Here is a 27,305-nt window from a genome sequence, read left to right on the forward strand (position 1 = left end):
TTCAAAATTATTTCACACATAACTGATACAATAGTCTTTTCATTTTTCATGCACCCCTTCAAATTTCCCAATTAAGTCATAAAGTCTTTTTAACTTTCAAATTAATTTACAGAAAACGTAGTTCAATAATTTTATTTAATTACATTTTAATTAATTTGTTGTAAGGGCAAAATGGTAATCCAACTTTGAAGATGAGAGGTTCCCACTTTTAATAATACTAGTTTCCGTGCACGCGCGTTACGCGTGTTTCCCATATTAATGATATTTTAAAAAATACATACATATTTAGTTTTGAAAATAAATGTAGCAAAATTTTGCAATTAAGATTATTTTTGAAGAATTAACATAAATAATTGTTCATCCAATTGATTAAACTATATAAAAAAAAAATAGATGAGTATATAATATATTATATATGGATACTTCATTTGTAATGTGTACGATCATGTGTAATCAATATATAATATATATGTATGCCGGCTAGAAAAAGTAATAGTAAATCTACCCGACTATTTAAGAGAAGATACCTATATTTTGTGGTAGCTAAAATAGTTTTTATTCAATGATATCATATCAAAATAAAAAAAAAAATTCCTTTTAAAGTTTGATACTATATTTATATATGACGCGAATACTCCTAATTCTTTCTGTAAAATGATACATATGAATACAAATATCATATGTAGTCAATACCAATCACATGATGCCATGAAGGCATATAACCTGTGATATCCAATTACTATATCAACAATAACAAACAAATTAAGATGAATGTCAGAGATATAAACTTTTAACTTGATAGTTCCCAAACTTTTAACTTGGTAGTTCCCACTTTTATAGTAAAATACTACAAGATATCATTTTATAACTCCCTCTAAATACACAAATAACGTCACATTTATCTATAGCCGTAAACAATTATAATTACAGTACATTATAAGAGTAAATCAATTAATGAAAATTCTAAAATCAGTCTTCCAAAGAAACCAACTTCCTCCTTTTCATAGCTCATTAATTTTTGCTAGCACTCCATACGGAGATAGTGGTCTTCATATATCATCCAATGAATGTTGAAAGTTGCATGTAAATTGATATGACAATTATTCAATTCCAACATCAACATGTATCAACTCTACATGTTTCTCCATCTCCCATTTTCTTTATTTCATGCAAAAGGAAAAATTTAAAGGAAAAGAAAGAAAATGAGAAGGAAGGCCAGATTTTTTTTTGCTCAACTAAAGAAACAAAACTTGAAGGAAATGGAAATCATTTGTTACCTTTATATAGTGTTTTTTTTTATGTTCTTTGAAATTCCTTTTAACATAATATGTATTTATTAACCTACACTTAAATACTTAATGAACTATTCAAATTCTACTGATTGTTATATTAACAAAGATTGGTTACTAATTTAAAAGTGTTAGAATTTGATAAGTCAAGTTAAAGAAAATGAAAAGACAAATTATAGGAATTGTAAAAGTTAGGTAAAGTAATACATGATGCGTTAATTTAAAGTAATTAATCATGTATTATGTGAATTCCTTGGATACGTTTGTCTGAGCATTAAAGTACCACTTTTTCACTTCCAAATCCCGTTCAATTTATGTAATTGAAAAATTAATTAATTGAATTTTATTTAACTTTTACTTAAGGTGCGCAAAATAATAATTTTTAATTAGATATTTAATTAAATGTTTGATTTAATATATAATATTTATTAGAGAAAACTTATTGAGAATTCTAATATTTGACTAATTAAATATTTTATAACATTTTAACTTAGGGGTAAAATGGTAATCCAACTTTGAAGTTAAAAGCTTCCCACTTTTAATAATATATATATATATATATATATATAGTGACGGATCCAAGATTTAGAGTCTGTGGGTGCCAAATAGACTTATCGATTAAATCATTTTATATTTGATTAAATTATTCGTCTTTTCGATATAAATTAATTTTAGTTCTCTATTTTTCTTAAAAGAACGTGTGCAGCAATTTCCTTTTTCTTAAAAAAACGTCTGCAACAAATTTCTCAAAAAAATAGGTACTAATGGGATTCGAACCCGCAACATCAGCCTTCTAAAGTTGCCCTCCTACCATGGCACCACAAGCCAATTTTGTTCTCTAGGTGGCACACTTTATATTTATATAAATATTATATATATATATATATANATATATAGAGTTTCCGCCGAAGTTCTGGGATGGCGTGGCACCCCACACCCCTTAATAGATCCGCCCTATATATATATGATATGATGATAATATGATTCTTTCCAATTTCTTCCAATTCAGGAGGATGATCAAGTTCGGTTCCAAACACTTTATCACGAAGTAACTTCCAACCGTTTTCTAAACTCAAAAGACTCATCTAATGAGGGCTACAAGTACTTGCGTACATCGCTACCTCAGTTCCCCTAGTAGTCAATAAGATTCGACTTCCATTGTTGTAATTAGGAAATATTCTTCTTATACTATCCCAAAAATCCCTACTCCAAATATCAACAACAAGGTATCTTGGACCCTTTAGTTTTTTTCTGCACTAGGTCAGCTAACTCATTGTCATCCATCGTATCATAATCTTTTGTGTTAAAACTAACTGTTGACTTTGAAATGCAATGTAAAGCTTCTAACAATACACTTCTACGTCTAAATTCTTGAGATATTGTAACCCAAGCAAGAATGTCAAAGTGATACCTGATTGAAAGATGATCATAAGCTGGTTTAGCTAGTGTTGTTTTACCAATGCCACCCATGCCTAATATTGTGACAACATCTAGATCCCGTACTCGTCCTTTCAACCTATTAATTATGATCTCCAAGTCATCATCAAGTCCGTACACAATATCATCTTTCATCATTGGATAACTTGTAGAAGAAGTGGCAATCAAGGAATCCCCAGATAATTCAAGAACTTGATCAGCATCATGAGAAAGAATGTCCATCACTTGTTTCTTTGTTGTATCCATTTTTTCAACAAGTGGTAGCAAATCATGGTGTTGTAAAATTCCAAATGTCCAGCTTGAGCCTTTGATGATTTGAGAAATTTTCATCTCAACAACATCTTCTGCATAACTAACAGCAACTCTTATTTTTTCCTCCAAAGATTTGATCTTTTCATGGTCAAATCTTCAATGCTTGCTAATATTTTCAAGGACATGTTGAAAATATTGAGCAGTAGCATGAAGAGAATCGAGTGTTTTGGCAGTGTGATCATGAAAGAGTTCTCGAATATTTCGTTGATTAACAAGAGTTTGAAGAAGAGAAATTACAGCACTATAAGCTGCCATCAAATTAATCTAAAAAATGTTGAACAAGAAAAGTTTGGACTATTAAGAAATGGATATGTATGGAGTGGATAGAATTTAATTGAAGATATTAAATTGTAACGACCTGATTCCGTCATTAGGGAAAAGTCAATGAAGAAAGAATTAGGGCCAGAAAACTTTTTCGTAGTAACTTGAAATTTCCCAACTTAGTCCAAATTTGGACGAAATCGGAGTCATTAAGGTGTAGGGAAATCTAGTAATTAATGAGAGATCTAATTATGATTTGACCACATGAGTAGATAGCTAAGACGTTAAGGAACCCGTACGACTTTACGGAATCGAATTTGGACGGGTAGAACTCCCAAAAATGATCTTAGTGTGAACAGGTAACATTTTGTCTCCGTGTAGGCCGCCAGAGCGGGATTGGAGCCGCCAGAGCAGGGCCGCTGTAGCGGGATGGGTCCGCCGTGGCGGGCCAGACGCGACTTAAAGTCGTTAATAAACCCCTAAATGACCTTATTTGGCACTTTTCAATTTGTAGAGCTAAGGAGACGACCCCAGGCGACTTCTTGACCGTTTTTCACCATTCTTGAGGCTAAAGGTAAGGTTTTAACTCCCCGAATCCATTTTTCGATCCATGGAACGTAATCTAGTGGGTCATTATCGATGAAAGAGGGTTTTGATCTAGAATTTATGGTGGAAAAAGCCCTAAATTGGGTATTAGGATCTTGGGTTTGTTATAATCCGGATAATTAGACATTTGATTGTTGATCCTTGCATATAAATTGTTGTTTATAGACCTAGAACAAGCGGAAAGAATCCGGAAAGGGAAGATTCAAGTGCCTTAGGGGATTCAAGCTTGGATTCGAGGTAGGTGATGGTTGTGACTCTATGATTGTGTGATGTATGTTTGTTCTTGCTTCATTATGATACATGTATGTATGCGAATGTTGCATTTTGATCACACTTGTTGTAAATGAGGATAATTGAATAATTGTATGCCATGAATCACCTCTTGTTGTATGATTGTGAGAATATACATTGTGATTGTGATTGTGGTTTGTTGAATAGGCGGGTGTCACGATCCGACACACTAACTGGGATCGGTTGCCACGTTCCGACATAAATATGGGATCGTCTGCCACGTTTCGGCATAACTAACTTGGATCGGATTGCCACATTCCGACATAAATATGGGATCGGATATCCACGTTTCGGCATGCTAACTGTTTGGGTTTGGGTTCCATGAGAGGACCATTGAATTGGATTCCGTGAGAGGACCATTGAATTGGGTTCCGTGAGAGGACCATTGAATTGTGTTGTGTATCTTCTTGTGATGAGTTCGTTCATATCTAATGATGATTGATATTGAAAGACGGTATGTTGCTCTAAATTGATATAACTGTGATATGTGAGAATCGTGAAGTTGTTCATTGTTTGTATATGTTGATGAAGTTGTTCATTGTTCTATATGTGCAAGTGATTATATTGTTGTATTGACTAATGTATGTTACACTTAGTGGGATAGGCGTGTGATCCTATCAGTACACGGTGGTTGTGTACTGATACTGCACTTGCTCTTTCTTTGTTTAGTACAAGGCATCTTCAGGTGGCTATTAATAGACCTCAGTTAGGTGACTATGAGCGTGACCGGATTCAAGGGTGAGCTAGTTCTTTCCGACTGCCATGGATCTCCCTTGTTTAAGTCCACTCTTTTCAGACTCAGACTTTTGTTTAAGGTGTTGTTTAGTTTCGAAGTTGTATCCCTTGTTCTTAGACTTGTCATTAGTAGAGTTTTGGTACATTGACTTTCAGGTTCTAGGTTTGTTGAACTTTTGTTAAAGTTTATGGAAACTCTACTTTCTTGCCTTAGTTTTTAGATTGATTGCTTGGTTTGGGTTGTAGTAGTGATTTTCCCACCGAATTGTTAGTGTGGATGTCAATCACAACATCTGGATCGTGACATAAATATTATTCAAAAGAGAAGAAATATAATACTACATTGTTGACAGTCACCATCAATATGTGGAATTTTGTCATTATTAGTTTTTCTTTTCATACATTATTGACAGTCACCTACTTTTGTAAACAATAACTATTGATGTACTGTAATAGGAGTATTTATTTTGTGTTATGGGATAGTTCAAAATGATTAAGGTTTCTATTATGCATTGGCTATGGGGTATATGTACACTTGAATATGTTTTCTTCATATCATATTATAAACCACTTAGTTATTCTATCTTCACATAAATAGCTGGTGATATTTCAGGTTGGAAACTCGAAAATTCTACAACTCGTACATGTAATATTTCACATTTCTGGTGACATTTCAGATGTTCAACATCAATGTCAAAAAAATAGAATACATTCTCTATTAAGCATGTTTATATATATACTTCTTTCTGTTCCTCGATATATTTTCAAATTTATGAGAAAAAAACACATGTTTTTCATGTACAAGTGTTTAGTCACATTTCTGGAGTAAGATCAAGCTGCTTTCTCAATTGCTTCTATGCATTCTACGACCGATGCCTTGTTTGTCATTGCCGCTATTAGGGCTTCATGAAGCTTGCTATTATTTTTCAGTAGTGAAGCCGCAAATAAAACCTGCAAAAATTTAATCAGAATATATAATGGTCATGCCTGGATTTACTTGCAACATTATAATCGATATCTTCACGTAGCCTGAACTCTCACCTTGTTGGTGAGGGTTCGGTTCCCCATATTATAATCCCCTCCCCCACTTCTAAGATATCTTCGGGTACCTTAGAAGTGGCAAAGCCAACAATCTATGTGTGTGTATGTGTCGTGAATTTTGTATATGTTTGTGTTGAAGTATGTGACTATCTCATCTAGAAGCTTAATCTATTAGAGAGAACAAACTTTTAAAAATGAAAAGATCGGAACATGGGAATAGATCTAATACCAATACGGACTACCTATTTCAATTGTAGTGCTTTCTGAAATTGCTTACGTAGTTATATTATGTCTCACCATGCCCTATGATGTGCTCTGATACCATGTTGAAGTGTGTGATGATTTCATATGAAAGCTTAAACTACTAGAGACGAACACACTTTCAATTACTTAATTATGTTATATATTTCAATAGTTTGTGTATATTTATTACAGTATGTGTTCGGTTTTAGACTCACCGCCCATCTTGTAAGGTTCTGTTGCTGATCTTTGCTAAGCGACGGCTTGCTCCTGTTTAGAAATCTCTGTGAAGACAAAGAGCAACATTTTTTTTTTTTAATTAAAGTTCCAGAAAAAGGGCAATTTAACTCCAAGATAGTGTTTTCTAAACCTGAAGAGTGAAAAGGTCAGCTGATTGACCAACAACTTTATCATACTTTAGCCCTTCTGCTGCTAGCCCGGCCATCGCTACCACTGCTAACCTGAGAAATGCAGCTACTCGTAAATAAATTTTTGTTTCCGGTGAAAATTTTAGAAGCAATGATACTTCATGTGAAAATATAACCTGCTGCAGATATCTGACAAAGTACCTACATATAGCAAGCAGAGGCAGATACAGGATTTGAACATCATGGTTCGAGGTAGAAATTCTACCACAAATTATTTGATTTACTCTCTTCGAAATCAATTATTTGTACTTATTGGTGACATATTAGAGGGTTCCAACGGACCAGACCCGTAGTTAAATCATTCCATTCTCGCCTTTCAAAGCAAGTACTCCCTGTGTCCCAATTTATGTGACACGCATTCTTTTTTAGTCTGTCCCAAAAAAGAATGTCATTTCTTTTTATAATTAGAAACAACTTAACGTTTAAATTTTTTTTTATCCTTAATAAAATGATTTACAACCATATAAATGTCTAAGGTTTGGTTTAGACGACAAGATTCAAAAGTCTTTCCTCTTTTCTTAAACTTTGTGCAAAGTCAAACGGTGCCACATAAACTAAGACGCAAGGAGTAATTAATTGATTGTAGATGAGATTTTTTTGAGGTCGATACCTGTCGAGTTCTTTTGAGTCAAGCTGCCCACTGTATATAAGCTTTTCCAACCTTTCATCAATTAAATTGACATGCTCTTTCCCAATATCCAGTGAATATCCAAGGATCGGAACACCGATTAGGTAGGAAACTGAAATTGACATTGTACAGCTTAGTAGAGGAAAGTTAATGGAACCGCAGAAGCACAACAACAATAACAACTACGCCTCGATGTCATTATCATAACCAAATAACAACAACAATAACTAGTCGAGGTTCGTGTTATATGAATCTTCAAAGTTTCATTTAAAGCTCAACTTATGTCATTATCATAGCCAAATAAAAATAAAAGTATAAAATATTGAAAGTTAGAACAGGATGTCACCTAAGAAATGAGCTGCTTCATGTCTGGCGATTCTCTCCTGGTAATCAGGAAAAAAGGATGAAAATCCATCAATGGCGGCCTGAAGGAGCCTACATAATGAATAAAAGAATGAGCCATAACGACCTGCATGCGGTAGAAAAGGCTCATCTGAATATATAGTATCATGAAGGCTTAAGTCATCCAGAGCCACTCAAAGTTGTTCGGATATTTCACTTAAACACCTCTACTAGAGTCTGTACCTATTGACCACTTATACTATTCAAAACTAGTACCTATTAAACATTTTTCGCTGATGTGGCATGGGAAGTGCAGTACACAGACATTCAGAGCGTGAGAGACCATTTTTTGCTTTTTTTTTATATATCTTTCTTCTTCTTTCTTCCTTAATTAAATGTAACTACTTCCACCACCATCTCCACCATTTCCACCGATATTGCTGCCACCATCCATCCTTCTCTTTCTCTCTTATCATCAACCACCTCATTCTCTCCTTCACCACTACCATATTCATTTGGAAAGCACCCCTACCATTTTCAAGAATTAAAAATTTCAACCTGAAATTGAGTTTCCTCCGGTACCAAGCACACAAACGAGATAAAAAGAAGCAAATGAAAGTGAGTTAAGCTAATGTAATTTCGAAATTCCTTTTTCAGAAATAAGTATTTTTTTCTTCTGAAAACAACTTAATTCCTTCATTAACGATTTAATTTCTTTCCTTAAAAAAGACGAGCAAAGAGATGAAAATGAAGAAATTGAAGAAGCGTTGATTTCAAACAAATAATTTCAGAAATTCTTTAGTAGAGTTGAAAATTTTCTTCACTGAAACATATCAATTTCACCTTTAATGGTTTCTTTGAACTGTCTTTAGAAACTGAGAAGATTAAAAGGATAAAAATGAAGAAATCGAACAAGGATATGTAGTTTGCTATTTCAATTTTTTTTTTCTTTAAAATCAAATATGGAAAAGGAAAAGTTGAACGAAGAGACCTGATGGTGCCTCACAAAGGTCCATGAGTGGACAAAGACCTTCTTTTCCTTTTCTTGTTTTTTTAAAAAATTATAATTTTTAATAAATATTTTGGCTCAAAATGCCATATGTACGTTATTCATTCGTCAAATTGTCACATCAGCGCGAGTGTATTACACACCTCTTATACTTGCAGTTATTTGTTAAAAAAGTGTTCAAATGGTTCAAATTCGAGCTGGTGTAGGTGTTCAATAGGTATAACGTTAGATTGAGGTGTCTAAATGAAATATGCGGACAACTTTGAGTGGCTGTGGATGACTTAAGCCTATCATGAATTATTAGAATCAGAAGAACGCCTAAAATTTTGACTTACGCTGGGGAAGTACTTCCGATTCCCAAAACTACTAAAGATATGCTTCCGATCAAGTATGGAACGAAGAAACCCCAATCCTGAAAACATAAAGAAGGAATCAACAATGTGACCTGTATGCATATCTCAACTTCTATACAGATACACAGTAGCATCAATGTACTTCACAGCCCATGTTGGTGCTGGAGTAACACCAAGGCAAACACAACAATCTAAGAATTGCGCGCGTTATTACATTTTTGCAAATTACCTCCAAAAGTATTTCTATGTTAACACCACATACATCACTAATAATGTTCAGGTGCAGACATATGGGAACATGTTGATCTTCTCGGCTAATTTCACGGGGTACCTGCTACAAGCACAGGTCCGGATATTCTATCCACAAGACTAGGTGACAGATGGGAAGAAACCACCTAGTGCTTTTTGCCTCCATTGGGAATTGAATCTGAGACCTCATGGTTCTTAACTCACTCATCCATTGACCACTAGGCTACACCCTTGGGTGCGAAACATGTTCTGAACTATAATGAACAAACAAAAGTTTTATCTATTTAACAAATTAACCTTTTCGATGAGGTGATTCACACTATTAAACAAGTGGTCAGTAGTTAGAAAGGCGTGGGGTGTTGAACTACAATCCAACCCCAACACCTCTTAGGATTGTCAACTTGGTTTACGTCCAGATAATAAATCGAGAGATTGTAATCCCACGAAACCAAACTAGATATAGTTATCTAGATCGACTATATCAATAGAACCAAATGAAAGACTCAGGCCCCATATCCAGTGCATTATCCACATACTTAACAGGGAGAATGAGGCATATAAACCAAAGTACTCTGCTCCTTAAGAGGAACTATTTATTTAGATGTTATACAAAACTTCGGGGGGAAATAAAGCACAATGAACAGCAGAAAAGTAGGTAGTAAGAGAACTTACACCAGGAAGTTGGCCAGCAAGAACTCCCAAAAACCCTGTTGTGCCTACCACCGTAAACAGAAAAGCTGCCTGCATCACTGAAGGAAATCAGTATCAAACAGATTTAATAACGAAGTCCAAAACAGTCAAATGAAAAAGACAACCACATTAATCATCTCTTTGTTATACAACTTTTGATGTTTCAACTTTCAAGTAACAACAATTAGAGCCATGAAATGTGTTTGTAGGGACTACGAAAGAAATGTAATAAATGTGTAGTCATAAATTCATTTCATGATCCGACAAATACCAATGTTCCACTGAACGTAACAGATCGAACAATATATGTGCCAAAAACAAGACGTTGGCTCAAATGTTCCCCTTAATTATCGCATTCTTGTGAACATATAGTTTTCTTCAATCAGAATACTAAACAATATCCGAATTGAGAGCTACTGTCATCAGTGTAATAACAACACAAATTTCATCAAGAAACTTACATCATTTCTGACACTTGGGATTGCAAGGTTCTCTGCGTTCTTTATTCCGAGAGTTGTCAGCTCTCTAAGAGATGTCTGCAGCAGAAAATTTGAAGACCATTACAGAGAATTATTGCCACAATGTGTGCTAATCAAATAAATTAGATAACAGATAGATACATAATTGTCTTTCTAAAACCTTCACATTTTAAATGAAAACTGACCGTTCGACGTGACACATATGGTTGAGAACCCCACTTTTTGGACCAACCGATTTCAACTAGCTGATCAAGCGCCTCTTTTACGGCATTACTATCTTTCTACAATCAAGAAAATATGCACATAAAACAGTTAAGAGTAATTGCCAAAAATAAATAAAAAAATTTAAGCATTACTTTTTTGCGAGTTTCATAGCTAAAATAGAGCATCATTAATTATTAGCATAATACATAAACATAACACTTAACTTGGCTTCAACGGATAACTATGCCCTCCAAAATTTGAGAGTGCACAAGTACACACTTAAACTTGTATAAAATTGAATAAGTAGACACACTTGTCCTATGTGACATTATACACGTAGGTCACCACGTACGACACAAAATTGCCATGTAGAATACCATGTAGAACGAATGTATCTATTTATTCAATTTTATACCAGTTTAAATATCTACGTGTGCACACCCTACTTGTGTCAAGTTAAAGGTCATGTTCATGTATTATGTCTTAATTATTTTACCGACGCACACCTCAAAAACAAGACAATTATAATACGCACAAAATGGAGACAAAATTAAAATTTTCAATTGAAAAACAGGGAATGCACCTTAGAAATGGCGGTTTGGAGGTTGGACAAATCAACACCAGTTGATGAAGGAGAAGAAGAAGCTGCTGAAGCTCGAATTTTGAAGCTCAATTTTCCATAAATAATTGATGGATTATTACATTGTACTAAAAATTGAGAAGGCGTAGTGAAGAGAGATGATGCAGAATTTGACATTTTTTTTCTCGAAAAACAATTGGGGGAATTTTTTGGGATAACTAGAAGCTCTGTTGATAAGGTGTGGCGTGTTGGTTCAAACCACCACACAGAAATTCAGAAGTAATACTTGTTTCTATTTTTTTTTAGCTAGCTACTTTCCTTTTAATTTATTTGTTTCATTTTGATGACACAAAATTTAAAAAATAAAGATTTTTTTTGAATTTTTGGTTTTAAATTAAAGATATGTGGAATGTACTAAAATGCTCTTTAATATTATGATATTAAACATGTCATGTAGAAAATTGGAACTAAAGAATTGTAAAAAGAAAAAAGACATTCTTTTTTAAATAAACTAAAAAGGAAAATAGGACAAACAAATTAAAACTTAGGGAGTATAAGTTTGTTAACAGAAATAGTACATTTGCTCTATTTGTTAGATGATGAAGATATGTAGTTAAGTTGGTTGATTAACTGAACTCTCACTTTGTGATGATGGTTAATTCCCACATTGTAATCCCCTCCTCCATTTCTCTTTTACCACCCCAATTTTTTTTAAAAAAATAAAATGTGTCACTTTTTTAACAAGGGTATATTTACTTTAAGGAATATTTTGCCACTTTCCCCAATTTTTAAATTCATTTAAATCATCTTTTACAAGTCAAATTTTAGTTAAAGAAAACTTTTAGAACTCCACTATTTAGGCATCTTTTTTTTTCTTTCTTATTTGGTAAAAATGATCAAATTTTAGTTAAATCTGTTACAAATTTGGCCCAAAAAAATGCACAACTAACACAAATACCATTACATCTAAAATTATATAGAACAAATTATGCATATATAAGAGATACACAATGTGAATTTTCATTGTTTTGGCTAAAAATAATAGAGTATAAGCAAGTTGTTTTATATATAGAGAGATATTTTATTGATTCCGTTAATTTCTTAACTTCCGTCAGCTGAAGAGACTAGAATTGTACCTTTATATTAATTTGAAGGTTAAATATACTTAGACAAATTACATATAAATAAATCTCAAATGTACACAAGAGAAGCAAAGGATGGTAAGATTAAGCAATCACCACAATTTCCAAAATTGATAACATTTTCCTATTTCTTATAAAAGTCACTCAAAACTTAGGTAGAAATCACAAATTACTATATTTTCATTACAAGGAAATTGGAAGAAATCAATTCCATGAACTTCAAGCTTTTCCACAGCAATTGAAATATCTAAAGATCCTTCTAATCCTCTGTCAAAAAGAAAATAAAAATTATATTAACAATTACTTTTATAGTTCACTATGCTAAAAAATGCAAAGAAGAGTATAGTAACCCTCCTATTCAATATCGTTCAGACTTTCTAAAAATATTATCGAAATCATTCAAAAATGCATAATTTTTTTAATTTTCACTCATGTTATTGATTGTTAGGCCACACTCTTAGATGCTAAGAGAACAATTATACATTCTTTTTAATTAGTAAACCAATTGTTATAGCTCATAATTAGTACTAAGTCAAACAAATTATAGAAGACTATTTGGTTCATTTCCATCTAATGATCAACAAGGTCAACATTTCTATATGGACAACTAAGCATTGTCCTCGACAATGGTCCTACAACATGTACCCCACTATATCTTTTCCCAAAATTATGCCAACTATTTATCTTATTCATATATTGTTTACATATACATCTTGGAATATTAATTAAAAACCCTATAAGTAATGACATTATTTAAAGATGGTAAAAACCCAACAAACTAAAAGGTAGACTAGTGCACAACACATTCCATGTTTATTGCACAATAATATCGAGTCCGGAGTCAAAAGGGCAACTTTTTTCTTTAAAAAACCAAAAATGGCACATCAAAAAAAAAAAAAATTAACCAAAAGGGCAAAATCGCTCCTTCAGGAGCGATTTTCTTTTGACAAAAATTGTCGTACGTTAAAAAAATAAAAATCTCTATCTTAGCAGCGATTTTCTCAAAAAAAAAAATCTTTTTTTCTTCAAAATCACTGCTATAGTTAAGAATTTAAAAAAAAGTTTTTTTTTTAATTTAATATTCTTTTATTATTATTTATGATATATAATTCAATTTTTCTCATGCTTTAACAATTTTATTGAGTATACTGTCCGTCTTGTTTATCATTTTTATATTATTAATAATTAACAATAGGCATGAATAGACATGAAAATAATAGCACTAGGCATGAAAAACGCTGCCCCTGCAACGATGTGTAAGGAAAATTTTTTTTTGACTTAAAATCGTTGTTGTGGTAGCAATTTTTAATAAATAAATAAAAAAAAAGCTTTTAGACAAAATTTAGGGCAGCGATTTTTCGTCATTTTGTCAAAGGGAAATCGCTTCGTCATGAGCGATTTTGCCCTTTTGGTTTTAAAAAAAAATTGATGTGCCCTTTTGGAATTTTTGACAATTTTTTTGCCCTTTTGGCTCCGAACTCCAATAATATCAATGGTTAATTCTACGATTCGAATCCATGACTTATAAGTCACATAGAGACAATTCTACTATTGCTCTGAGGTTCTCCTCTTCAAAATTACAACAAACTAAACGACAACAACCTAGTGCACAACGCATCCTGCATTCACACAAGGTACATGAAACGGCCATAATCCAAGGGGTGAATTGTAGACAACTTATCCTAACACAATATCAGTTGTTGATACCACAACTCGAATGCATGACCTATAGATCGCACTAGCATTAAAAAAAAATTAAAAATCTTACAGTTGAAGATTGGTTCTGATGGTAATGATGATCATTACTGTTGGGAAAGTAAACTGAATTTGCATCACTTTTGGTAGAGAAAATGAGGTCATTCTCATTTCCAAAACTTGCTCTTGATAAGTCCTTTTTGTTTTGTTTCCTATTTTCTCTTATTTTAGAAAAATCCATTGAGTAGTCAGGGTAGACACCCTTTTGATCCCAATGTCCAAATTGTGGCACAGATAGCCATGGTCCAGTCTTCTTCTGCACAATAAGAGAAACTTACAATCAATAAATTAATATGTACATCTTTTATTTTTAGAAATATCAAATATGTCATAAATTGATTAATCTACAACCAATATTAATTAAAAAGATGAATAACTTCTTCAAGAAGTTGAACTACCAATAAATTTCCTACACTACTAAAACAAACTGGATTTAGCAACGGACAAATTTTGTAGCTATAAACTGCACAATCCGTCACTAATCCTATTGAGCAATGAATTAAAAAAATTCTTCATCTACCAGTAAAATAACGAATTTCATAGTTAATTTCAATGTTTTTTAATAGTGCTACTAGCTAGACTAATAGTTTATTTGGCCAAATTTATAAGTTAAAAAATACTTTAAAAAAAAAAAAAAGAGATATACAGTATATTTTAAAGAATTGATGTGTTTGTCCAAGTTTTTAGAAGAAAAAAAAATACTTTTAAACAGTAGCAAAAGCTATCAAACACAATTTGTTATTCTAATATTAGTCAAATCATAACATAAAATGCTACTTATTAAAAGTAACTTTAAAAACACAGACCTGACCAATTAAAATAAATAAATTTTAGAAGTTTGACGAAACTGATCAGTTATAAGCCACAAATAAAGACATATATACTATGATAACAAGAAAGATTTAAGAACAAGAAAATAAAGAAGGAAACCTAATGTTTATCTTAATTTTTGAAGAAAGAATAAAAGAAAGAAATCTTGTGATTATCAAAAAAATTAGCAACAAAATGCAAAAGAAGACAGCCAACAATATGTGGATTAATTAACAAAGATAGCCTCTTAATTACCTCTTTGTGATATTCCATTGTAAGAGTATGAACAAGGAAAAAAAATATAAAGAAACTATTTTATAAGGGGAAAGAGGAGAATTTTTTTTGTTGGAGAGAAGTTGTGTTGTGTGGGATTATGTTTTTATAGAATAAGGAGAGAAGTGCTTTGCTTGCTGTATTTTGTATTGAATGGGAAGATTGAGCTACCGCTCCGTGGGGTAAAAACCGAGGAAAATAAAGAGCGTCAAGTAGAAAGGAACAAGGTCTTACGGCACAATCACCATATCTTTGATATCTCCCTTAATATATTAGAGTATTTTATTGAAAGTGCGTAATTAAAATGAACCTTATAATAAATGAATTTAAATTTAATTGGACCCTAATATAAATATCAAACATAAAAAGAAGGAAGTATTGAATGTAGACAAATTGGATGTTTGTTGCCACCAAGAACGATTGGTATAGGAAAAGATAGAGTGGGCATCATCAACATTAAACTAATGGGCAATTTGGCCTTATCGTAGCATACGTGTTAACATAATATATATATATATATATATATATATATATATTGTAATATTACTTATAGAGAAATCATAAGTTCATATATCTCATTTTTAACATGTAAATTCACCCTTTTTGGAATTCCTAGCCTCGACTCTTAATTAAAAAAATTGAATTCAAATCTTTAATATTGAAAAAAAATATATTTAAAGCACTCAAAAATGGGTCATATAATATGCAAATTTTAATTTATCGAGCTTTAATATAAATATCAAATACTAAAAAAATAAGTTAGTATGGAATGTTGAGACAAATTGGATGTGTTGTTGCCACCAAGAAAGATTTGAATATAAAAAGATGAGTGCACACCATCTACTATGTCTTTTTGCCCTTTTAATTGGTTTCCATTTCTTGCTGCACTGGCTATGATGACATTTAAAAGGCTCAATGCTAGCTGTGAAACTTTTTTAAATTATTACTTGCACGCACTATCTACATATATAGGTTTTTTAGATTAATAAATTTTTAGTAAGAGCCGTTTGGATATAATTATTTTTTAAATATTTGATTATATATCATAATGATTTTTTGGTTAGTTATTAAAAGGGGAGAAGGACAACTATACTCCTCAACTTTGCACTATATATTCTTTAGGGTCATTCAAAGACTGATATGCATATATACCCTTAATTGTTATCAAACAGTGTATATATATCCTCGACATCTAATAAATATATAATATTTATTCTTTTTTGTTAACTGATTGAATTTTAAAAAATCGTCAAAGTAATAATTATTATATATTATCATAAGTATGCACTACACATATTAACTAAATTATGTAATGATAACAAAAATACCATAATGTATATCAACAATGATCTTGGTGGTCCTAATTTTGAAATATTTTGGTACATAACTTATGTCATTCCTTGTTATATTCAAATTTTTGAGTTGTCAAACAATATGCACTTGATAAATAATTAGCTCAATTATCGACCAATACAATAAGAGATAAGTATTGAAAACACCTCTAAACTTGACGTAAACTATTATCTTAGTCCTTCAACTATTGACAGCCTTAAAAACACATTTCTACTTGATTAAGTAATTTATAAACACCCCTCTTATGCCACATGTCATCCACCTATGCACATATGTGGAATTTTCTGCTGATATGGCGTACACATAGATATATGTAGTAGAGAAAAAAGAAAAAAAATATTCAAATAATTAAATGCTAAAAAATAATAAAGAAGAATTTAAAAAAATAATAATTTTTTTTCTTAACTTACCCCAACCCCAACCCCACCCCAAAAAAAACTTTTTATCCAACACCATCGAGTACCCCGACTCCTCCCCACCCCACCCCACTTCCCCCTCCAAAAAAAATTACTTTTAAAATAAAATAAGTATATATTTTATTCTTATCCCACCCCTCTCCCCTTAAAAAAAAAGGGTTTAATTAAAAGAATCTTATTTTGGGGTGAGTGGGTAGTGAGGTGTGAGGCTAGGGGTACTAGGTAGAGGATGGGGTGGGGTGATTAGAAAAAATAAATCTTTAAAAAGAAAAAAAAAATTATCTTCTTAAATTACTAAATTACATTTGATTATATAAATATTCTTTAAATATTTTTTCTATTGGCGTCAGCAAAAAATTCTACATATATGTACATGTGGCATAAGAGGGGTGTTTTTAAATTCACTTAATCAAGTAGATGTGTGGTTTTAAGACTGTCAATAGTTAGAGGACTAAAGTAACAATTCATGCCAAATTTAGGAGTGTTTTCAATACTTATTATGTCATACGATAAATGTATGTCAGGTCGGAAAGATATTTTGTTTTCTTTGATGTGTTGGCGTAGATATACACGATAAAATGGAGTCCCAAGCGGGATTCAAAGACATTTATATTCATGACAATCGTTGAATATGAGATCTCTTCAAATCCATTTCTTGAGTAATTTCATTAACAAACCTATTTTTTTTTCTTTTAAAAATCTTGTTTATTTTCTAATAAATCTAGCGATAAAGATGAAACACTTTTAAAATATTACAATAAAAAAGATAGAAAATAAAGAAGTCGATACCAATAAAGGGGTATATTGGTGCTAGTACCGATCGATGTCGGGTGTCACATAATGTTGAACACGTTTTTCTCGGAGACAATATTGAAGAAGAACAAGAGGAGGGGGATTCGGACTCCCTCAATAAAAATAGTGAATCAATTGAACTACTAAGATTTAAAAGTGTATTTTTTTTTTGGTGAAAGGATTATTTATTTTCATTATGTATTTTTTTTTTCGGTCAAAGCTGCAATAAGGAAAAAAAAAAAAGTGAATGTCTAGTTGTTGAATAAATTTCTCTGTTCTATTTTTTCTATTTTTATTTTCTTGTTTGTAGGGAACAGAGCCGTCAAAACGGGCTTAGCTCATGGGGCCAGTCCAATCCAATTCGTTATTGGGATAGGATTGGGGTAAGATTTTTCAAGTTCATTTAAAACTAAGGCTTATAAGTCAGGCCTATATAAGCCCTTGACCCTGAGGGTTCATCGTGGCCGGGTCGGGGTCGGCCCATGGGCCAAAACTTTTTATTTAATGGTAAATTACAATAATCTCACTAGCTAGTGTAGAATCTAATTATTTAAATATACGCTATATTGTAATATTATGAATCTTAAGAGATTTTGGTACGTCCAGATACATGTATCTCGAAATATATGGACTCAAAATTAGGTTAATTTGTTCTAGATACACTTTATCCAAGTAAATTCACATTTATCTAAGATACATAGACAAATTTCGTGTCCTCGCCTCCCTCTCATCTATCTTGTCACTCTCTTATCTAGCTCGCGTATCTGGTATTACACTAGATTTTTTGTTAGTGTTATTGAAACATCACAGTTGTTTGCCATATTTGATTTGAGAATCTTCTCATTTTTTTGATATTATAGAATTATAAGTTTAAAAAAAAATGAAAAAAGAAGGGCTAGCCCGCCCCAGGCCTTCTAGGATTGAATTGGGTTGATATTTTCAAGTCCTTCCAAATGAAGGGCCGACCCGCCCTAGCACTTCAAATTCCTTGATCTGTGAGGCTTGGGCTGGGCCGACCCTTTTTGACCGCTCTAGTAGGGAACAAATTAAGTGTGACAATGTGGAGACACNCTAGCATTAAAAGAAAAAAAAAAATCTTACAGTTGAAGATTGGTTCTGATGGTAATGATGATCATTACTGTTGGGAAAGTAAACTGAATTTGCATCACTTTTGGTAGAGAAAATGAGGTCATTCTCATTTCCAAAACTTGCTCTTGATAAGTCCTTTTTGTTTTGTTTCCTATTTTCTCTTATTTTAGAGAAATCCATTGAGTAGTCAGGGTAGACACCCTTTTGATCCCAATGTCCAAATTGTGGCACAGATAGCCATGGTCCAGTCTTCTTCTGCACAATAAGAGAAACTTACAATCAATAAATTAATATGTACATCTTTTATTTTTAGAAATATCAAATATGTCATAAATTGATTAATCTACAACCAATATTAATTAAAAAGATGAATAACTTCTTCAAAAAGTTGAACCACCAATAAATTTCCTACACTACTAAAAAAAACTGGATTTAGCGACGGACAAATTTTGTAGCTATAAACTGCACAATCCGTCACTAATCCTATTGAGCAATGAATTAAAAAAATTCTTCATCTACCAGTAAAATAACGAATTTCATAGTTAATTTCAATGTTTTTTAATAGTGCTACTAGCTAGACTAATAGTTTATTTGGCCAAATTTATAAGTTAAAAAATACTTTAAAAAAAAAAAAAAGAGATATACAGTATATTTTAAAGAATTGATGTGTTTGTCCAAGTTTTTAGAAGAAAAAAAAATACTTTTAAACAGTAGCAAAAGCTATCAAACACAATTTGTTATTCTAATATTAGTCAAATCATAACATAAAATGCTACTTATTAAAAGTAACTTTAAAAACACAGACCTGACCAATTAAAATAAATAAATTTTAGAAGTTTGACGAAACTGATCAGTTATAAGCCACAAATAAAGACATATATACTATGATAACAAGAAAGATTTAAGAACAAGAAAATAAAGAAGGAAACCTAATGTTTATCTTAATTTTTGAAGAAAGAATAAAAGAAAGAAATCTTGTGATTATCAAAAAAATTAGCAACAAAATGCAAAAGAAGACAGCCAACAATATGTGGATTAATTAACAAAGATAGCCTCTTAATTACCTCTTTGTGATATTCCATTGTAAGAGTATGAACAAGGAAAAAAAATATAAAGAAACTATTTTATAAGGGGAAAGAGGAGAATTTTTTTTGTTGGAGAGAAGTTGTGTTGTGTGGGATTATGTTTTTATAGAATAAGGAGAGAAGTGCTTTGCTTGCTGTATTTTGTATTGAATGGGAAGATTGAGCTACCGCTCCGTGGGGTAAAAACCGAGGAAAATAAAGAGCGTCAAGTAGAAAGGAACAAGGTCTTACGGCACAATCACCATATCTTTGATATCTCCCTTAATATATTAGAGTATTTTATTGAAAGTGCGTAATTAAAATGAACCTTATAATAAATGAATTTAAATTTAATTGGACCCTAATATAAATATCAAACATAAAAAGAAGGAAGTATTGAATGTAGACAAATTGGATGTTTGTTGCCACCAAGAACGATTGGTATAGGAAAAGATAGAGTGGGCATCATCAACATTAAACTAATGGGCAATTTGGCCTTATCGTAGCATACGTGTTAACATAATATATATATATATATATATATATATATATATATTGTAATATTACTTATAGATAAATCATAAGTTCATATATCTCATTTTTAACATGTAAATTCATCCTTTTTGAAATTCCTAGCCTCGACTCTTAATTAAAAAAATTGAATTCAAATCTTTAATAATGAAAAAAAAATATTTATAGCACTCAAAAATGAATCATATAATATGCAAATTTTAATTTATCGAGCTTTAATATAAATATCAAATACTAAAAAAATAAGTTAGTATGGAATGTTGAGACAAATTGGATGTGTTGTTGCCACCAAGAAAGATTTGAATATAAAAAGATGAGTGCACACCATCTACTATGTCTTTTTGCCCTTTTAATTGGTTTCCTTTTCTTGCTGCACTGGCTATGATGGCATTTACAAGGCTCAATGCTAGCTGTGAAACTTTTTTAAATTATTACTTGCACGCACTATCTACATATATAGGTTTTTTAGATTAATAAATTTTTAGTAAGAGCCGTTTTGATATAATTATTTTTAAAATATTTGTAAGAGCCGTTTGGATATAATTATTTTTTAAATATTTGATTATATATCATAATGATTTTTTGGTTAGTTATTATAAGGGGAGAAGGACAACTATACTCCTCAACTTTGCAATATATATTCTTTAGGGTCATTCAAAGACTGATATGCATATATACCCTTAATTGTTATCAAACAGTGTATATATATCGTCGTCATCTAATAAATATTATATATTTATTCTTTTTTGTTAACTGATTGAATTTTAAAAAATCGTCAAAGTAATAATTATTATATATTATCATAAGTATGCACTACACATATTAACTAAATTATGTAATGATAACAAAAATACCATAATGTATATCAACAATGATCTTGGTGGTCCTAATTTTGAAATATTTTGGTACATAACTTATGTCATTCCTTGTTATATTCAAATTTTTGAGTTGTCAAACAATATGCACTTGATAAATAATTAGCTCACTTATCAACCAATACGATAAGAGATAAGTATTGAAAACACCTCTAAACTTGACGTAAACTATTATCTTAGTCCTCCAACTATTGACAGCCTTAAAAACACATTTCTACTTGATTAAGTAATTTAAAAACACCCCTCTTATGCCACATGTCATCCACCTATGCACATATGTGGAATTTTCTGCTGATATGGCGTACACATAGATATATGTAGTAGAGAAAAAAGAAAAAAACATTCAAATAATTAAATGCTAAAAAATAGTAAAGAAGAATTTTTTTAAAAAAAATAATTTTTTTTCTTAACTTACCTCAACCCCACCCAAAAAAAACTTTTTATCCAACACCATCGAGTACCCCGACTCCTCCCCACCCCACCCCACTTCCCCCTCCAAAAAAAATTACTTTTAAAATAAAATAAGTATATATTTTATTCTTATCCCACCCCTCTCCCCTTAAAAAAAAAGGGTTTAATTAAAAGAATCTTATTTTGGGGTGGGTGGGTAGTGAGGTGTGAGGCTAGGGGTACTAGGTAGAGGATGGGGTGGGGTGATTAGAAAAAATAAATCTTTAAAAAGAAAAAAAAAATTATCTTCTTAAATTACTAAATTACATTTGATTATATAAATATTCTTTAAATATTTTTTCTATTGGCGTCAGCAAAAAATTCTACATATATGTACATGTGGCATAAGAGGGGTGTTTTTAAATTCACTTAATCAAGTAGATGTGTGGTTTTAAGACTGTCAATAGTTAGAGGACTAAAGTAACAATTCATGCCAAATTTAGGAGTGTTTTCAATACTTATTATGTCATACGATAAATGTATGTCAGGTCGGAAAGATATTTTGTTTTCTTTGATGTGTTGGCGTAGATATACACGATAAAATGGAGTCCCAAGCGGGATTCAAAGACATTTATATTCATGACAATCGTTGAATATGAGATCTCTTCAAATCCATTTCTTGAGTAATTTCATTAACAAACCTATTTTTTTTTCTTTTAAAAATCTTGTTTATTTTCTAATAAATCTAGCGATAAAGATGAAACACTTTTAAAATATTACAATAAAAAAGATAGAAAATAAAGAAGTCGATACCAATAAAGGGGTATATTGGTGCTAGTACCGATCGATGTCGGGTGTCACATAATGTTGAACACGTTTTTCTCGGAGACAATATTGAAGAAGAACAAGAGGAGGGGGATTCGGACTCCCTCAATAAAAATAGTGAATCAATTGAACTACTAAGATTTAAAAGTGTATTTTTTTTTTGGTGAAAGGATTATTTATTTTCATTATGTATTTTTTTTTTCGGTCAAAGCTGCAATAAGGAAAAAAAAAGAGTGAATGTCTAGTTGTTGAATAAATTTCTCTTGATGTTCTATTTTTTCTATTTTTATTTTCTTGTTTGTAGGGAACAGAGTCGTCAAAACGGGCTTAGCTCATGAGACTGGTCCAATTCAATCGTTATTGGGATAGGATTGGGATAAGATTTTTCAAGCCCATTTAAAATTAGGGCTTATAAGTCAGGCCTATATAAGCCCTTGACCCTTGAGGCTTCATCGTGGCCGGGTCGGGGTCGGCCCATGGGCCAAAACTTTTTATTTAATGGTAAATTACAATAATCTCACTAGTGTAGAATCTAATTATTTAAATATATGCTATATTGTAATATTATGAATCTTAAGAGATTTTGGTACGTTCAGATACATGTATCTCGAAATATATGAACTCAAAATTAGGTTAATTTGTTCTAGATACACTTTATCCAAGTAAATTTGCATTTATCTAAGATACATAGAGAAATTTCGTATCCTCGCCTCCCTCTCATCTATCTTGTCACTCTCTTATCTAGCCCGCGTATTTGGTATTACACTAGATTTTTTGCTAGTGTTATTGAAACATCACAGTTGTTTGCCATATTTGATTTGAGAATCTTCTCATTTTTTTGATATTATAGAATTATAAGTTTAAAAAAAAATGAAAAAAGAAGGGCTAGCCCGCCCCAGGCCTTCTAGGATTGAATTGGGTTGATATTTTCAAGTCCTTCCAAATGAAGGGCCGACCCGCCCTAGCACTTCAAATTCCTTGATCTGTGAGGCTTGGGCTGGGCCGACCCTTTTTGACCGCTCTAGTAGGGAACAAATTAAGTGTGACAATGTGGAGACACTATCACGTACTAATTATTTCTCCAATAATTAAGCAATAAACACTGTACTGATAAATACGGCACGTAGTGATTCTTTTATTCTATTTTTATTTTTATATGTGAAAATAAACTAGTATCGAGTAAGAAAAAAATTATTATTTATATTCATATTTTTTTTCTCTTGGATAGGGGAATGGAAAGATAAAGAAATTAATATGAGTGATTTTTTATTTTTTTTAAAGAAAAAACACTTTTGTATAACTCAAAAAAAAATATATGAATATAAATAATATTTTTTTTCTGGTGGAATGAATCAAGATTTATTGTGAGCGTTTGCCCTCAGAAACGGGTTTGCCCTAAGTTAATTTAGTTCGAAATGGATGGTGGTAGAATGAATCAAGATTTAAGCTTCTGAAAATGATATTTTTTATTGTGAGTGTTTGCCCTCAAAAACGGGTCCAGCAATACGAGAACTAGTCGCGCTCCATTAGCCTCCATATAAATACTGGTGCTTCTTTCCTGTACTAGAACTCAGTAGCTGCCAAACACTTTGACAAACTAGAAAAAGAAAGAAGTTTGAAATAGTACACAACACTAGAAAAAAGTCTCTGACTTGTACGAAAATTGTTCATACAGTCAATAGTTTTATAATATCGTCGTTTTTGTCATTTTATTTGTTATAATAAAATATTGTTATAATATAGCATAAAAATTAGTTTTAAAAAAACTTGACTTCATAATGAGATATTATTAGAGCAAAAAATTCCTATAGAAAGATCTACTATATTATATTATTGCACATTGCTACAAGGGACAATGCATTTGCTCTTTACTTTTTTGGGCTAATGACATCTTCATTATTTGAACATAAAATACAGGTAACGAATTTGAATTAATCGATTCAGTAACTCTGAATACTGAATGATTAAACATAGGTAACATTATACCTTGCCAATTCATGAAGAAGGGCTCACTACTTAAAAAAAATGCAATTTTTTTGAAGGACAGTTCGTCATTAAGAGATTTTCGATGAAAAATCCTGACAAAAATGTTTTCGACATGTCAATCTTCGATGGATTCCAAGTACACCAAAAAAAGGAAAATATGAGTTAATGGTCAAAAAACACACATATATTATCACATTTTTTTGTGAATTTCATACCGAACTATTAGGTGTGCGAGTTTCCTACCTAAACTATCACCAACTATTTATCAAAACACACCTTAACTATGAGTTGTTCTCCTTTCCTACTTGAAATATCATAATCGTTCAGGTAGGAAAAGTGAATAATTTATAGTTGGTGTAATTTGATAAATATTTAGTGAAAGTACTTCAGACATGAAACTCAAAAAAAACAAAATACTTTAGATGTGTTTTTGACAGTTCGTTTAGAAGAAAATGAAAAGAGGGAGCACCAAAAAATGTTTCTGTCCACCTATTCCTAATCCTAACTTTAAATCCATGTTTCATGTAGAGGATAACAGATACATTAGGACAAACCTCATGACCTTTCACTATTTCAACATGAAAATTATGGATAATAGCAGCAGCCACAGCTTTCATTTGTGTGAAAGCCACTTCTTTCCCTAAACAAATCCTTGGTCCTGCATTGAAAGAAAAGAACTTGTAAGATGGCTCATGTTTCACTGTTCCTCGTTCTGAAATCCATCTCTCTGGCTTGAACTCCAATGCATCTTTTCCCCATACCGATTCCATCCTCCCCATCACGTACAAAATAACCATCACTCTCATCTTGGGATGAACACGGTGTCCACTCGGGAGAACATCGGGTTCTTGCGGAGTCTTTAGTTGAAACGGAACGGGGGGATATAGCCTTAACGATTCACACAATGCAGCGTGTAAATATATTGCATTTTTTAATTCGCCCCCCTTAAAAAGTCTTTGTTTTTCGCCTTCTTCTCCCAACGAGATGATTGCCTTGAGTTCTTCCCTTATTTTCTTCTCAATCTCGGGGTGTGTCACAACTAGCCAGATGAACCATGTAAGTCCTGAGCTAGTTGTGTCACGCCCCGCGATCATAAAGTTCAATATGGTATCCCTCAAAAATTTGTCATCAAACATTAGCCCTGTTTTTATTTCTCCATCATCATTAGCTATGTATGATGCTAATAAATCAACACCCTCCTCCTCTTCTTTTTCGTTCATTTTTTCTTCTTTAGCTCTCAATTCATCGCGTTTCATTGATAGATACGTACCTATAACTTGGTCAATGACTTCCCTAGCATCGCGTAATTTCTTTTCAGGCCCAATTTCAAGCCATTTTTGCAACTTCCAAACACATTGTGGCAACAAATTACGTATGACCATGACCTCTCCCGCGTCATTCATTGCTTTCATGAAGGCGATGTTGTTAAGATCGATAGAGAGGGAGCCAGGATCGAACCCTGTCACTAATATACAAGTCGTATCAAACGTGAATCTCTGAAAAACGTCTTGTAAATCGAAAACTCTACCTTCTTTAGCCATGAATTCGAGGACCGGGACAAGTCCATTTTTCACCATGTCACAGCTAGTTTTCACTAAAATATTGTGAAATGTATGATGTGTGATCAATGTTTTAGCAATTTTCCTTTGATTCTTCCACAAATCAAAGTCAGCATTGAAAATTCCATCACCTAAAACATCAAAAATCTTCTTGAATTCTGGCCCTTTTTGAAAATTTTGGAAATTTGCACTCATAATATAATGTACATTTTTAGGATCCACTGTCCCTAAAATGTCCATATTTGCAAAACATGGACCTTTTACTAAGGCAGTAGCTCCAATTCTTGAAAATAATATTGTAAGGCTTTGGTGGATTGTGTTTATATGGAATAAAAGGCTTGGGAATTCTCCAAAAAATGGCCATTTCCACCCAAAATCACCCTTTCCTTCAAAAACCAACACAAAAAAGAAAAAAATTGCTACAAATATTTCAATGTAACCTATTGAGGCTAATACTAGAAAATTGAAAGCCATGGTTTACTTCATGTTTTATGGATAAAAACTCTACTATTTTATAGAGTCATGATGTGAATATAATTGGAGTTTTAAGTTATATGTACCGACAGTGTAAAAAATATTTATATGACAGGTTGCTTATTAGGTAATTACGTGTGAGTTTAAGTTATATATATACATTATTGTATAATGGATTGTAGCAGCTAGCAAGTTGTTTTTAAGATTATAAATTTCATATTTTAAGTTGCAATTATTTCAACAAAATTAAAGTTTAAACATTAATATAGTACTCATATTTGATTTATATATTTATATTTTTGTTACTATTTGTGTCAGATCAGTCGAACACGATATTATCCCTTAGTCGTCATTAAAAAGTCTTGCCATTGCCTTAGTTAAAATAATGGTTAAGCTATCGAAATAGTTTAACTGGCCACGTATTATCTCATGACGCCGTTGCGTAAGGGATGCAAATAGTTTGTCATGATAATTGAGGACAAGATTGGCATTTGCTTTTACAAACCACTCTCATTTGTTACTTCCGGGCTACGTTTAAATATACCAGGATCAAAACAAATATTAATATTTCAAAAAAATAAAAAAAACCTGAAAATTGCCTAATAATTCACATCAACAGGAGGCAATTGGTAAAGTAAAATTACTTTTTCATGATATATATATATACAGCTAAAGATTTATAGGATAAGATGAAAAGGTGAAGAGTTGTTTAAGTTAATTTTCAGAAGTTAGTGATCTTAGACATGAAGGAGAGGAAAGGTTGATTGTTTTTACTAATAATTTAATACATTTAATTA

The 27,305-nt window shown here is 31.8% G+C and overlaps 3 protein-coding genes across 5 annotated transcripts; all 3 read right to left on the reverse strand.

Annotated features, from left to right (window-relative positions):
• Positions 1-5,547: 5,547 nt before the first annotated feature.
• On the reverse strand, positions 5,548-11,396 carry LOC125856751 (uncharacterized). The gene is made up of 10 exons (XM_049536373.1): positions 11,178-11,396; positions 10,576-10,671; positions 10,373-10,447; positions 9,894-9,962; positions 8,955-9,031; positions 7,615-7,703; positions 7,251-7,380; positions 6,583-6,673; positions 6,431-6,496; positions 5,548-5,882 (listed from the first exon to the last, which is right to left on the reverse strand). Exons 1-10 carry the CDS (start codon positions 11,349-11,351, stop codon positions 5,763-5,765), a joined length of 987 nt encoding a protein of 328 aa, XP_049392330.1. The 5' UTR covers positions 11,352-11,396; the 3' UTR covers positions 5,548-5,762.
• Positions 11,397-12,373: 977 nt separating this feature from the next.
• Positions 12,374-20,043, reverse strand: LOC125854679 (uncharacterized). Of its 3 annotated transcripts, none has more exons than XM_049534269.1 (3): positions 19,869-20,043; positions 18,817-19,059; positions 12,374-12,583 (listed from the first exon to the last, which is right to left on the reverse strand). In XM_049534269.1, exons 1-3 carry the CDS (start codon positions 19,884-19,886, stop codon positions 12,536-12,538), a joined length of 309 nt encoding a protein of 102 aa, XP_049390226.1. In that variant the 5' UTR covers positions 19,887-20,043; the 3' UTR covers positions 12,374-12,535. The 3 variants fall into 3 exon arrangements, with proteins under 3 accessions (XP_049390226.1, XP_049390225.1, XP_049390224.1); XM_049534268.1 differs by lacking the exon at positions 18,817-19,059 and adding an exon at positions 14,085-14,327 and having other exon boundaries at positions 19,869-20,035; XM_049534267.1 differs by lacking the exons at positions 18,817-19,059; positions 19,869-20,043 and adding exons at positions 14,085-14,327; positions 15,137-15,292.
• Positions 20,044-24,861: 4,818 nt separating this feature from the next.
• LOC125856181 (alkane hydroxylase MAH1-like) lies at positions 24,862-26,508 on the reverse strand. The gene has a single exon (XM_049535733.1). It carries the CDS (start codon positions 26,506-26,508, stop codon positions 24,862-24,864), a length of 1,647 nt encoding a protein of 548 aa, XP_049391690.1.
• Positions 26,509-27,305: the final 797 nt, after the last annotated feature.

Source organism: Solanum stenotomum, chromosome 2 (assembly GCF_019186545.1).
Source record: "Solanum stenotomum isolate F172 chromosome 2, ASM1918654v1, whole genome shotgun sequence".
Lineage (NCBI taxonomy): Eukaryota > Viridiplantae > Streptophyta > Magnoliopsida > Solanales > Solanaceae > Solanum > Solanum stenotomum.

Bases quoted from the DNA above. Each gene is read 5' to 3' on its own strand.
- LOC125856751 (XM_049536373.1), bottom strand. From the start codon at position 11,351: ATGTCAAATTCTGCATCATCTCTCTTCACTACGCCTTCTCAATTTTTA. The intron at 10,672-11,177 runs GTGCATTCCCTG...TCTTGATTGTAG, and splicing joins TCCAAACCGCCATTTCTAAG to AAAGATAGTAATGCCGTAAA. The intron at 10,448-10,575 runs GTCAGTTTTCAT...TTTCTGCTGCAG, and splicing joins CATATGTGTCACGTCGAACG to ACATCTCTTAGAGAGCTGAC.
- LOC125854679 (XM_049534269.1), bottom strand. The intron at 12,584-18,816 runs GTAAGATTTTTT...TCTTTTTGACAG, and splicing joins ATCAGAACCAATCTTCAACT to AGGATTAGAAGGATCTTTAG.
- LOC125856181 (XM_049535733.1), bottom strand. From the start codon at position 26,508: ATGGCTTTCAATTTTCTAGTATTAGCCTCAATAGGTTACATTGAAATA.